Raw genomic sequence first — 15,008 nt, 5'->3', positions numbered from 1 at the left:
ATTCAAAACAAAAGGACAAAGATACTCAAAACTGGCACTGCAGTTAGGAGTAACTTGGAACCAAGCGATCCTCTGTATCCCAGGAAGATCTACAATCAATGCTGCACTGATCATTCAAGTGTTTGTTTTATACTCTTGTAATTTCGTTGCATTAAATGAACTGCAATTTTAAATTTAAAGTAAATGTTACCTTCAACCAAGGCTAGTCTGTGTATGTTTTCTCACGAATCTCCAGTTTAAAAAAGTACACAAATTGTGCTGCAAGTAGTATCTGTGCTTATCATCTTTTCCCAATTTCATCCTGGTGCCAATATCTGCAAATAGCTTGGTTTATCATATGGAATTACCAAATACAATCAACCCTGGAGAAGTCAAGTTATAAATTTGATAACATGATCAACATCAATATCATCTTGTACCATGGTATTAATTAAATCCAATTGTAACAATAAAATGTATTTTGGCTAGAATATAGTTGTTGCCTCAGCACAAGATGAGCAACCCACATTGATCAGTTAGGGTGAGGATTATTCCTGCAACTGACAGTTTCCAGAACATCTGCTCTTTCTAGTTCTTAGTTTCTAATTTCATTTCAAGCAAGTTGCCATGTGGCAGGAAATCTAACAAAAATCATATATTCCAAGATAATTTTGGTGTAATAATTTCAAACTAAATATTAAGAAAGAGTTGACACTTCACTGAAAGTTTACAAACTTTATATGACAACTGGTGCTGGAAATGCACAAGTAATTACCCTGTAATTATTTATCTGCAGCAAGTCTGGATGACTGCAACTACCATCTACAAGAACAAGGACAGCAAATTCATAAGAACACCAGCACCTGCAAGTTTCTCTCAATCCCAATCATTCTCAATCACTCATTATGCCGACTTTGGAAATATATTACCATTCCTTCAGTCTCACTGGGTCAAAATCCTGGACCTATCTCCAGCACTGGTGGACTGCACCAGTTCAAGGCAACAGTATGCTAACATATTCTCAAGGGCAAATAGGGACTGTCAACAAAACGCTAGTCCAGCCAGCAATGCCCACATCCCACATGTGAATTTAAAAAACAATACTGAAAAGCATTGCTCTTGACTAAGTAACACTACAAAAACTACCACCTTAGGCTGCAACAGACATTAATTCTGAGCAGATTACTAAAAGAAACTGTAGAAATATTTCCTATGAGTCAACGAGAGAATGGTGTTGATAAAGTGATCTAAAGACAAGTTTCAGATTTTGATCTTAACTCAAGTCTATAATGAAATAACTATTAAACGAGAAACTATCCCTCAAGTAATTTTATGTGGAATGGTACACTTGATACTTAATTATAAATTAAAACATTCTATTTTAGTATCTGTTAATTTTTGATTAATTTATTACACCTTGCAGGTGACAGAGACAACAATAGGTGAAAGAATGAAAGACATAGAATAAGTAATTATTTTCCTAAGTTCAACTGAAATATATAAGATAACTTCTGCTGTTGAGTTTGCATGTCAGGCTGGAAACAATAGGATTTATTTCATTCCAATGTACCAAGAGAAATATGATGGACATCTTGAACCAATAAAAACAAGCAACCAGATCTTATGTAAGAAAGAAACAAATCTGAAGCCTTTATTTACAAAAAGGTTTAAAAACAAATAATACCTTGTCTTCACATAATTGTTTTATAAAAGGTCCATTAAGTTACAGTTCTGTAACATAATGAAAAAACAGAACACATTAATTACATCGTAGTCACATTGGTCTGGGGATTTTGACCTATCACTAAGCTCGTTGAAATCTAGTACTGACAGACTGAATTCTGCAACATGCATTTGATGGCTTGAGGCAAGTACCAGCTATTCACTACAGGGTCTTCCTGCTCAGCTGCTCTAGATGCATGCAGAATACAACGCATAAGACTCAATATATCACATGGTATTTACAGCTCATATATGATGTACTAAAGGGGTTGCATAGCAAGTCATGCTGCATCAAAACCAGCATCACTCAGTTGATATCCTTACTTAATGCTACTCATGGAATTGCAATACTGTAAAAAGACAAGACTAGCTTTTCAAAGATTTTTAAAATTTCACCTTTTTGATCCTACAGAAGTAAAATGTTCAGTAAAACATTAGTACTAAAGTGTTAATTGTGAATTGTCATTAATTCTGGGTTGTACATGTTAACAGCCACTTTGAAAGCCATAACAACATTACAGTTCAATTTTCAAAATGCATGTCTAGCCTTGCACTGTAGTAGAGAAAGAGTTGTCTATCTCTCCAAATCAAAGGCATGAATCTCAGCAGACAGCAACTTAGAATGATATTTTTAAAATCAGTTTTCAGCTAAGCCACAAAGCAATGTGGTGTTCCAAAACAGGAACATTAACTGTTTTTCACTTGTGAATATGTGCTTCCTGCAATCTGATCTACAGGAACAAACACAAGAGAGAATTTGAAGCTTGGTTCTCCACTAGGTAGTCAGGAAGGTGAGTCAGAAAATAAAAACACTGGTTAAAATGTAGTTAAATGACATTTTTGTAATATTTTGTTTGAAAAAGGATTTAATCAAAGAAAACCCTAAGTGAAGTTAAAAATTCTACTTAAATTGGACAACGCCTTTTTAAATTTTTTTGGAGGAAGCCTAGCTTTGGTGTTAACTGAGATGCTCCTGCACTGTTGTAATTACTGTCACTAAGAATGAAAATATACACTTTATAATAAAGCTGATGTTTTAAAAATCTCAGAAAATTCTTCAGTTGAAAAAGGCTCATTGTCATAAACAATATTACATCACAATCTAGCACCAATGACATCAGTGCAGGGCTGTGATCAGTATAAACTGTATGTTTTTAAAATTGAAATTAAACTCATTCAAGGTTTATTTCATTGCAACAATGCAGTTCATGTACAAACAGGCATAGTAGCTGCAGCACTAAGCATGTGAGATGCTGGTTTTGGTTCAGCTAGCTGCACTTCTGATATGTTAGAATCGTGTGTATGGGAGGCATTCCCAGAAGAAATAGATGTCAAAAGGAAAAATTGTAAGGCAACACTTACAGGTCTCCTTCTTCAACTGCAGCAAATACAAGAGCTTCGGTAATATTGTTTGTTACCACAAACTGGTAGCAGAGATGCTGTCACACTAAGCCAGCAGGCACAGAAAATCCATAAACAGTAACTCAATGGTGTGAAGTAGTTCAAGTTTCTGGGCTTTCTCATCTCACTTGTGAGAATAAGAAGCAGCAAAATTCCCATAAAATAGAGGAACCAGTCACTCTTTAAAGTGCAAATTCGATGGTCCACAATCCTGAATAGCTAAAATTCCTGTTTCATTTTAAGTGCCATGTATTAGATAGGAATGGTAAATAACCAGTTGATACTTATTGCATGCTTTTAGGAAGAAGAGGGGAAAATAACTGCTTGAAAATTCATCCAGATAATTATTTTTCCCACTTTCTCCAGCAATCTTTGTTAAAGAAAATCTGCAAATTATATGATCATGGAGTTTCCTTACCAAGGTCAAAATGACCATGATGTTGGCACAAATCTAGTGAACATAAAGAACTCAGACACAGATAAAAATTAGATCCAGTATATGTGGCCCAAAAAATTAATTTCCCCATTTCCGGTCAAGGCTGCTGTTTATTGGCTTCTTCTTCATATGCATTTCCCGTACCATTCTGAACATAGGATGAACCTGAGCCAAGACCATACAGGTGGCCGCAATATTTGGCATCATCGATGTGATCTTCAAAGAACATCTAGAGGTGAAGAAACAAATAAGACAAGCAAACAAATTAACTTCAATAAAATAATCACGCAGTGAAAGATTCATCCAGATAATTATTCGTAACAAGAAATCATCAAGCTGTATCTTGAACTTACTTAAAGACTACCATCCTCTGGGGTACAGAATTCCGAAGATTCACCACACTGAGGGATAAGGTTCCTCCTCGTCTTGGTCCTAAATGGCTTGCCCTTCATTCTGAAGCTGCATTCCCCAATTCTAGAGTCCCTCCCATCCTCAGCCAAAGGAAATATCCTTTCTGCATTCACCCTGCCTATTCCTTTAAGAATTCTGTAATTCTCCGAGATTGCCTCTCATTTTTCTAAGCTCCAGAGATTACAGACCTCGTCTCTTCAATCTCTCTTATGAGATCATGTCATCCCAGGAGTCAGTCTGGTGAATATGTACTATACTCTGTCTATGAAGGATACAGCTTTCTTTTTGGAAGGGGTCCCAAAATGAACAGAAGAATCAAGCTGAGTTCTCACAGTGTTTTTCTTTACCCTGTATTCAAAACTTCTTACAATGGCAGCTTTAAAATACCATTTGCCAAACTGATTCATAAAGACAGTTAAATCCCTTTGGGTAACAATTTCCAATCTTTCACTATTAAAAAAATACCCCACACCTCTGTTCCTTCTACTAAAATGGACAACCTCACAGTTATATACATTATAGTCCATCTTGCCCATTCACACAGCTTGTCCACATTTCCTTAATTATTTTTTTTTTTTGGGGGGGGGGGGGGGGGGGGGGTATGCAATATTCACATATATATCCTAGTATTTTCCCCAACCACTGACATCATTCTATTTCCTGGTTTTCTATTTCTCTCCTTTCTTAAATAGAAATTACATTTGCAATTTTGTAATTTGTAGGTAACAGTGAAATATGAACAGAATTTGGAATAAATCACCAATACATCCACTATCATACCTTTCACACTCTACAGTGAAGAACATTGGGTCCTGGGGACTTGTTAACTTTCAGTTCTATTACTTCTCCAACACTACTACTTTTTACTTGTACTAGTTAGTATTTAGAAAAATATGGGGATTTCATAGAAACCTATAAAATTCAACAGGATTTAGCACAGCAAATGCAGGAAGGATGTTCTCAATGACCAGGGAGTCTGGAACCATGTATCACAGTCTAAAGCCATCACGATAACTTTTTTTTTAAAAGATTACTTTACAAGTACGCCCCTTTGATCGGTAGCTCTTTAATGTTCCTCATTAGCCAAAGCTGGCATGTGTTTCCTGTTGAATATTTTTGCTTTAAAGGAATATATGTTTTTGAAAACCAAGCATTAATTCTTTAATTACAAGCCACTTGTTCCCTGTCAAACATTTTAAATGTAGTTTTTTAGTTCACCGTGGCTAACCTCTGCTGCCCTTAGCTGTTCTAGCCTGCATGCAACTCCAGACCCTAGATTTAGATTGAATTACACCTTTAATCAAACTTCAAAACTTATTTTATAACAAGGACTCTTAATTTGTTTTTTTTCCTCACTGGATCTAAAATAGCCTGTTCCTTAACTGGTTCTCAACATCTTCCTCCAAATCTTGGACAATTCTTCTTCCACAGCATTGATGCTCATTGGATATCCCCAGTCCTTTACCCTTGCTATTTGCACCTCCAATTTCCTGATTTAGATCATGTCCTACATTATCATTCCTGTTTGGTGGCCTATAAACCAACTACTCAAATCAATTTTAGTTGTCCCTATTTCTCAGCATCACACAGAAACTACATCTTGTTCTTCCAGCTGGAAATTTCCATCATTAGTGCACTCATCCAAGTCCTTCAGTTTTCAATTTTGGTTGCTCTGCAGTCATATCTCTGTGGTAACAATTAATTTGTACCTGTTTACTCCTTCTAGCACCATAAAAACACACAACATTTGCAATAAGGTAGGTATGTTCACATCAAGGGCCTTTAATTCTGCCTTCTTAAAATCATCCTGTAATTTCACTTTGGTTAATTCTATGATTTGCTTCCACTATCATTTGTTTTGTATTTCCCATAACAAACTTTGTTTTTCTCTAACTGAATTACCTCTCAGGTTCCCATCCACCTGGTTAGCTAACGTCAACACGGTTGTTAGAGTGTAAGTCATTCATCTTAAGTAGATCCTACTCACCTACATACCATAAAGATAATTCAGCCAAGACTAAAACATATTTTGTTTCAGGTCACCATTTGGTTCATCATATCAATTGTAGCTCTCGAAATAAACAATGAACCTCGTGTCATTCTGCAGCTTTCTCACCGTAACCGTGCATGCTCTTCCTTTTCAGATAATAATCTAACACTCCCTTCAATATCTCAATTGAATCTGCCTCCTCCACACTCTCAGGCAGCACCATCTGGATTTTAAACATTCACTGCATGAAAAAGATTTTTCTTATGTCTCCATTACTTCTTTTGCCAATACCTGAAATCTGTCCCTCTGATTCTCAATCCTTTCACAAATAGCAACAATTTCTCTAGCCTGCCCAGCCATCTTTGAATATGGCTATAAAATCTCTTCCCAACCTCATCTTCACCTTGGAGAAAATAGGCCAATTTCTATAAATCTACTTATGAACTTTAGTTCTTTATCCACAGAATTATTATTGTGGATCTTTTCTTTCTGTACTCTCTAATGTTTGCAGATTCTTCCTAAACTGGGCACAATATCTTAGATAAAACCAATGCAGCAAGTATATTGTAATCTTCTTGTTGCAATACTCCATGCGTCATGAATAATACTTAGAATACTGTATGCTTTAATAACGCTCTTAACCTGCCCTACCTTCAATGATGTATGTATGTAACTGCCCAGGTACTGTGAACTGCAGCTCCCTAGAATTGTTTCCTTTCGTTTATACTTTGTGTTCTGCCTACACAAGGAACTTCCCAGTTCTGTGTTTAATGCCATTTGCCATCCCTTTCCATAATTTATCTATACCCTTCTGAAGTTCCACATAATCCTCATGGTTAACAATACTTTCAAGTTTTAGGTCATCCACAAATGCTAAAATTGTGACTTCTGCACCAACTTCTTAGTAATTAATTACTATCAGTGTAGGGCCCAAAACAAACACCTAGGAATTCTTCCCTCAGATCAAAAAATATCCATTGCCAGTATTCTGTATCACTCAGCCAACTTTATATCTATGTTCCCACTTTCCACAAAGGTGGCTGTCTGCCGTTACATCAAATGCTTCTTTGAAGCCCATGTGCACCATGTCAACAGCATTACTCCCATCAACTTTTCCTGTTAAATCAAAAATACTCCACCCGGTTAAGTACATTTCCCTTTATTAAATCCATGCTGGCTTCCTTAATTAACCCATATTTGTCCAAGTAACAATCAACTTTGTTGTACATTATTACTAACCACTGAAGTGAAGCTGATTGACCTGTAGTTGCTGAGCTTAGGGCTAAATCTCCAAGATGGCTGATTTACAGGCTTAGAAATCAAAATGTGCAGTTACCCCACATGACCAAGGTGATGCATGCAGCATGAAAATCATCTGCCGCCTGCTTTTTTCCATAGTTGCACCATACACCTGAGTGGTGAACAACGACAGACATAACAAGGAACTCACATTCCTGTGAAGCTAAAACATTAAAGCCAGCCTGCACTATTAAAGGAATTATGCTGCAGGTCTTGAAATATTTTAGAAAGTAAACAAGTAAATATCAATGGAGCAGCGAGAGTGAGAGACTCCAACTGGTTTTTCAATTCAATGCTGAAAGCTTTACAATAACAAAGGTGGTGAGGTTTCCAGTTTCTGCAAAGTTCCTGAGACCAAAAAAGGAATGGGAGCCAGTCCACACAGTGGTCAACAGAACAAGTCTGAGGACCTAGTTGCAATATTTTTAAAAATTCAATAACTGTACACAAATGGTCAAGATCAGTGAATGCACCTTCTAAAGCATCACCTACACACCACATGGCCAACTTCACAAATGCTCAACTCCGCACCCCGCCCCCCTCAACAATTTCAAGCAATCACAGTTCATGTCTAACATTTACACAGTCTCACCTGCAAGCATTTATCACAGCTGTAGGTCTCACAACCACATCTCTCAGATTCTGCATACATCTGGGAACTCAGCTATGACCAATTAACCAAACAAACGCATGACATTCTTCTACATCTCTTGCTGGGTAACCTAACACCTCATTGTACAGGGCCATTACTGGGGCAGCGAGAGCAGGTACAACTGTTTGCATTCTATCACTTGGAGGTGGTGCACCAGATTATTGATGAAGTTACTGAGGCCACCTCAACTAGCATCATCATCTGTTTCCAGATATGTACCTTGTCAGATCCCCATTAAAAATTATGGCGCAGTTTTTTAAAAATTAAGTTTCTAATTAATTCATGAGATGTCGACATCACTGGTTAGGCCAGCATTTATTGGCTAGAGGGCAGTTAAGACTTAATTACATTGCTGAGTGTCTGGAGTCACACATCGGCCAGATCATGTAAGGATGGCAGTTTCCCTCCCTAAAGGACATTAGTAAACCAGATGAGTTTTTTTTTACATTTGCCAATGGTTAGAAATTTAATTTCTGATTTTTTTTAAATGGAGTTCAAATTCCACTGCCTGCAATGGCAGGATTTGAACCCAGGTCCCCAGACCCTTCTAAGGAAGGAAGGGTCACTCAACCAGAAACGTTAATTCCAATTTCTCTCCAGATGGTGCCTGACTTGCTGAGCTTTTCCAGCAATCTCTGCTTTTGTTTAGCGATAATGCAAGGCCATAGCTTACCCCCTTTTTTAAAGCCAAGTTCAGCTATTCCAGGACAGTGGTCCTGATGGGTTTTTAAAAAGGATGCACAAAATTAAAACACTAATGAGACTTTACCACAATCAAAATTGCAATAGGTAAGATTCTTGACCTGCAGTTTGTACAGAATGTCTTGAACAGAATATTTTCATATAGGTTTTCTGCTTCTCCTCCTAGCTTACTGCTGTTGCTATCTTGTCTTCTGCTCAGTTTCCCTTTTCCATCCATTCAGTTCATTTCTCCATTTTTCCAAAATCCTTGTTCCAACTTTTAACCTAATCCCAAACTCCTCACTCCAATAACTTTCCTGTCTTACTCACTGTTTCCCACTCCTTCCTGCTTCTCTCTCAAACACCCCTTCTTCTCACTTGGCTCTCCGAAACCGCTCCTTCCTGCTCATTCTACCCTCTCCAAATACTGTACTCCTCCCTCCTGCTTGTTATTTCTTCTTTTCCTTAGTGTTTCCCTCTCTAAACCATCCTTTCCATTTCCCGCTCTCAACCTTACACTTACCACTTCTCTCGTGTCACAGTACTGCCTCTCATTTACTGTTCCCTCTCCCTCCTGCTCAGTTTCCATCCCTCAACCCACTCCCTCCAATTCCTTTTCCCAAACCCCATTTGCCATCACCTACTTCCAAACAACTTTCCTTGGCAAAAATTCAGTTCCTCCCATTCATTGCTTCCTTCTCTCAACCCCCTCTCTCCTTGCCCCTCATCTGAACCCCCCAATTCTTCAGTCCTGACATCCATTTCCCAAGAACAAGTTCAAGCAAGTGCAAGACAGTGAGAGGATCACAAAAGCAAAATGGCAAATGAAAGAGGCTGGGGGAGGGAGAAAGCAGCAAGGTGATGTTGTATTTCAAAAAAAAAAAAAGACTGAACACATACTATCACAAGGGGGTTCTTGGCACATGCACTGCGACTGTACTACAACAAAAACAGAAGCGGTACTAGTTGGGCAAGTTCTTTATTCACAAACTGCACTGAACAAAAACACACTATCAGAACACAATTTAAGTGAGGGAAAACTGTACAAAGTTGCAAGTAGTGTGACCAAGCAATTCTTACTTTCCACCCATCCTGCCATTCTCTCAACCTAACTTTGCACTTCTGCATTTGTGTTTTCAGGAATCCAGGAACCATCTTGAGGCCAGCTAGTCTCGCCTGATAATGGGTGTGAATAAGTAAGATGAATCATGAAGCACTGTCATTTTATCTGAAACCTGCAGCTGCCAGCTCAGATTTGGCAAGTGTTTACATTTTAGAGAGAGCGTGATAGAGAGAGAATCAGAGGAGTCATTAGGCACAGTTTGGCTTCAGGTCAGACAGGACAGAGGTCTGTGCATGTACCAGCAACCAAACGGTAAGGTTACAAATGAGTTCTGTAGCACAAAATTCAAATAAGAATTTCGATAAGACAACGTAAAGGTGGGCATGCACACACTAATGCTTCGTGTATTTTCAGTTGAGTGTACAGCACTGTCAAGGAGATAGAAAAATATGACTAACTAGGTACAGGCTTTGTGTAGAGTTGATCAAACTGCGGCTTTGTTATCTGTGGATATGAGTGCTCAAAGGCATATACAGTCTTAAAGCAGGCAGACAATCATTCTCGAGCAGACGTGTAGGATTATTGATATACCATACATGGCTCCTCAGTTTCACAAATCTGCTGTCCCTTCAAGATGACACTTTTTGTGCTCAAACTATAACTGATGTCTCTCACCCAACTGGCCTGCCCCAGACTGCTGCTCCAATGTCAAGATAGCACAGTCCAGCCACCATGACCTGCAACCACTGTAATAGCACTATCCTGAAGCACCGGTCCTGACAAATGCACCCATTTGACAGGCATAAAGGAAACCACAAGGGTAACTAGTTATGTTTTGTCTGCATTACTCAAAATGTTGTTTCATGACATTGTAATGAAGTTTGATTTGTGGTTCTTTAATTTCAAAAATTTGACAAAATAAATTTTTTGATGGCACATAGCAGAGGTCAGGAGTTGTGGAGTAACAGTGGTATGGGAATACTTTCAGCAGAATCTTGTGTAGTGAGATAGTCAAGGACAGGATATCCAAAGCAATGAAACCCTGGATGTTGTCTTCTTACCTCCTCTCAAGATGCTCATCAGTAGTCAGAAGGCACGACCTGTGCCCTTATGTTTGCCAGGTCATAAAGAACGCAGCATACTACCATAAATTTGAAAACACATTCTGACATGTTCTACAGACCATACTAGCTTTGGAGGCAGAGATGCAATACCATTTTTTCTCTGCACCTAGTTCCATTTACATCAAATTTGTACTTTTGTATTTTCCTCATACTGCATGCTTTTTATGACCAGTGTGACAAGTCAAGTGGCCTCACAGATAACATTTAATAAGTAATGAAATCTTAAGACCAAAAATATCTGGATTGCACTTAATGCATTAAGACTACTAACAAAAATAAATCATTCTTTTCAAAATTGAATGAAACAATGTGAAAACATATGTCGCCTTTTTAAACAATTCTTACCAAATCATTATTTCATCGCAGAATATATTAAATTGTACGACTATTAAGCATAGTTTCTATTTGTCGAAGTATTTCGAAGGAATTAGGCTTACACATGTAAAAACTTTTGACAGGACTACAAACATTAATTGAACACTAAAAATTTAATTTCAAACCATCACAGCATAAAGAACAGCATTACAAATTCAAGTAGTTATATATTATCTTAGCAAAAACAGAAATAAAAAGATACAATGTACATTTAACACTTTATAGCTCTCCATCAATTCTAAATTGAAATTCTCAATTTAAGGAACCACTCAGGGTAGTAGCCCTAAGATAAATCACTTCAGAATTGGTTTCTTTCCTCCAGCATATTCTCCATAGTCTTTCTTTCGTGCAGTTACTGACAAGGAATACACCGATAGGTGAACTATACTTATAAAGGCAGATTCAAGTTTTAGCCTCAAATTTAAAATAATTCAGCTTAGCAACTGTACTGTAACAGATAAACAGCCCTCAAAATACAGAAGGAAGCAATGTTTTTTGGTGTCCATACACAAATCTAAACAGCCTACAGAATTCTAAGCAGAGTGTTGTGTTATTTTGTGGAATACACTTTCATCTAGCAAAGTAAATGCTGACTTGGGTTTAAGTATTCAAAAATGAAAAAAAAACTACTACTCAGGGCAATTGAGAATGAAGAGCAAACGATAATCTTGTTAGTGATATCCATTTCACACAAAATAAAATTTTAAAAAGCATGGAGGTATGCAGAAATTAACAGAAAATGTTCCGTGATCCTGATTGAGGGATTAAATAACAAAATTATCTGAATGGTTCTTTTTGTTTCTATATTAAGATTACCTGTAACAAAAAATTAATTGAAAATGCAGAACTGTCTTTTACTATTGTACAGCATGCCATCTCTAGAGTTCAGCACACATCATAAAATGTGATTCTCAAGTCATTAGTAGTATTCTAATCCAAGTTAGAAGGCCATGGGTTCAAAGCGTAATCCGTAATTTGAGACTGTGACTTTAATACAGTACTGTGGTACTGCTGTGTTGTCAAAGGTATCATCTTTCAGGCGAGAAGTTAAACTGAGGTCCCGTCCTCATGTCCACGTGGATGTAAAATATCCCATGTCACTTCCTCGAAGTGGAGCAGGGAGTTCTGTGATTGTCCTGTCCAATATTAATCCCTAAATAATTGCCATCAAAACAAATTAACTTGTCATTTATATCTCTTTTGTTTATGGGATCTTGTTATGTGCAAATAGGCTGTCATGTTTGTATACAAAATAACAGTAACTACATTTCTAAAGAACTGCACTGGGACATCTTGAAGACGTTAAAGGCAAGGCTCATTCTTTTTCTTCTAGTTACTTTTCTTTCATTTAATAAGGTCTTAATGGCTATACACAGTTAATATCACAATGTTTAAAAAATTAACAGGTGCTTGAAAACACTACACTTGAACATTGCAGAACCACGAAAAGAAAGTGCTATTTGATTCAAATTGGTCAGACATTTGGCCTGATACTAGCATTCTGTTGGCAAAAAATACCACTCAGGTAGACACATAGCTACGCAGATGGTATTTTTCAGTAAAAGAAAGGTGCCATCATTCCATAAAGACATTCTGCTTAGCAGCAGTGAGAGAGAATTTCCATACTGGTGCAATATCAGATACAGGTCATATGTACAAATGGTTGATCAAATCAATTTGGTTGCTTGTAATTGGCAGAGCCCAGAAGATACTCAACCAGCATGTGCTTGCAAAACCAAAACCAGAACGTCCAGTCTTAAATGTTCTTTAGCGATTGGGAAGCATTTATTTAATAATCCTGACCGCTCACAACTACATTAGTAATTAATTTAAGACAACCCAGTTGAGTTTATAACATGGAGGGTGATATATTTATACACAGAGACCTGATTTCTGCAAAAAGAACAGGAACACGTTGAAGCTTGTACTTTCTGAAAAAAAAACAGGAGCTTGGGCAGTTACAGAGGCTTTCTGCAGGCAATCCTTGGCAAATCATGGCTTACTCGCTAATAAATCAGCACATTCTTTTCCTGTCATATAAATTGTCGTGATCATTTGAAATTTCGTAATTTTACACTTAACCTGATGAGTGCAAGATGAAAAGCTTTGATAAAAATTTCTAATATTCTAACATGAATATTTAATCTTTGTATTTGGAATACAATGCTTCAGAGTATGGTGAAAACAGATTCAATTAAGGTCTTCAAAAGGGAATTGGAGAATGGTTTCCATAGAAACACATTGTAGGACTTCTGAAAAATGGCAAGAGTTTTGGAGGAAGTTGACACGGAAATGTGGGTTAAATAGCCTCCCTTTATATTGTTCAATGATTTTATGAGTAAACTGTAAATTCTGCTATTTGAGAGATAACTTAGATGATAGCAATGTTAACCACTCAGAGGTGATGTGTCCCACTTTGAAAAATACCACAAAAATACACAAACAGATTTAACTTTAAATGTTTTGAATTTAAATGCATACCTCTCGCATTTTGAAAAAGGCCATTCCTGTTAAGAGTGAGTCTGAACCCGCTTGATGTTGTGGCCCAATTCTCTCCAACTCTAACTGTTCAGCTACTTCCTGCAAGCCGCCCTGCATAAACACATTTTATTTAGATATATGTTATTCATATAACATACAGTACTTAAAAAAGGAAAATTGGAAAATCAAATTTGAATAACTGCATGCAGAAATTTGCTACAGGAGCAATCAAATATTCTAGCCAAGCTGACATCAATAAAAGAAAACTCTTAAAATGGTACCACTGCAGACTTAACTCATTCAAATAATTAAAATAGCATTATAAATTTTAGAAAATGATATGTAGTGAGCTATAGAAAATGTATAAGGAATTAGGGGAAGTGCACAAAAATATATTTAAGAATATCAGCTACACATTGTTCTTTCTGATCAGTTTTCTAATAAAAATTACATATACAGACACGGCAGTAAATCATCAACCTAAATAGCATCTTACTGCAGTGGACCACACCTATTTCAGGAAAAAAGTAAAATCTCAAAAATGTTCTTCCCACAGGAAATCTGGAGTAAAATCCTTTCTAGAAAGAGTGGCCATTCCTTTGACAATAGCTTTAGTTAGAAAGAAAATGATAATCTAATTAATTGCCCATATACTCTCATTAGCCAGATCAGTTTTCCACATTAAAGGTTATACATATACATGCTCTTACTAATGTCCTCAACACAACTTCTCAGGATTCTATTTTTAATTCAAAAACTCAATTACAGAAAGTGTTGTAATAATATTGCACCTCTTTCAGTATCTTAAAAAATGGATTAATATCTGTAGACATCTCTCATCAGATGGCATCAGAAATATTTCATTGCTCGAGTTTTCTGGTTTCATTTGTGGTTTCCAAATGCACAACTTTTTACTTCAGTAATAATTTGTCAAGTGTTCACCTTAGTTCAATCATTACTTTCTGGTGCTAAAGACTCATGTGGCTGAAATATTGAAGCAAAATAACATAATTAACTTGAGGTTTGGTGTATCTACGTCAAATAGACTGCATTGACTCAAGAAGGTAGCTCATCACCGCCTTCTCAAAGGAAATTAGGAACAGGCAATAAAGGCTAATACAACAGTCCACATCCCACGAATGAGTGAAAAAATAAATTTATAGGAATTGCGAACTGACCAGCATTTTATTGCCTGCCCTTCATTGCCCTTGAGAAGGTGGTAGTGAGCTTGCTTCTTGAACCACTGCAGTCCACATGCTGTAGTTTAACCCACAATGCCATTAGGGAGAGAATTCCAGGATTTTGACCCAGCAACAGTGAAGGAACAGTGATACATTTCCAAGTCAGGATAGTGAGTAGCTTGGATGGAAACTTGTAGATGTTGGTGGTGTTCT

At 37.0% G+C, this 15,008-nt stretch overlaps 1 protein-coding gene across 3 annotated transcripts in view; it reads right to left on the bottom strand.

The window, feature by feature from the left end:
- Positions 1-1,497: 1,497 nt before the first annotated feature.
- Positions 1,498-15,008, bottom strand: part of cnot7 (CCR4-NOT transcription complex, subunit 7) — a 46,153-nt gene continuing 32,642 nt past the window's right edge. For 2 of the 3 annotated variants that reach the window (XM_043690166.1, XM_043690174.1), the window contains exons 6-7: positions 13,615-13,725; positions 1,498-3,767 (exon numbers count right to left, since the gene is read on the bottom strand). In XM_043690166.1, the coding sequence (XP_043546101.1) occupies positions 3,636-3,767; positions 13,615-13,725 (243 nt within the window). In that variant the 3' untranslated portion in view covers positions 1,498-3,635. Of the gene's footprint in view, positions 3,768-11,177; positions 12,287-13,614; positions 13,726-15,008 lie in introns of those variants that run through there. The other variant, XM_043690184.1, reaches the window with a different exon arrangement.

Source organism: Chiloscyllium plagiosum, chromosome 1, assembly GCF_004010195.1.
Source record: "Chiloscyllium plagiosum isolate BGI_BamShark_2017 chromosome 1, ASM401019v2, whole genome shotgun sequence".
NCBI classification, from domain to species: Eukaryota; Metazoa; Chordata; class Chondrichthyes; order Orectolobiformes; family Hemiscylliidae; genus Chiloscyllium; species Chiloscyllium plagiosum.
Note: the sequence above shows the minus strand (reverse complement) of the source record. Positions and strands in the feature narration are given on the sequence as shown.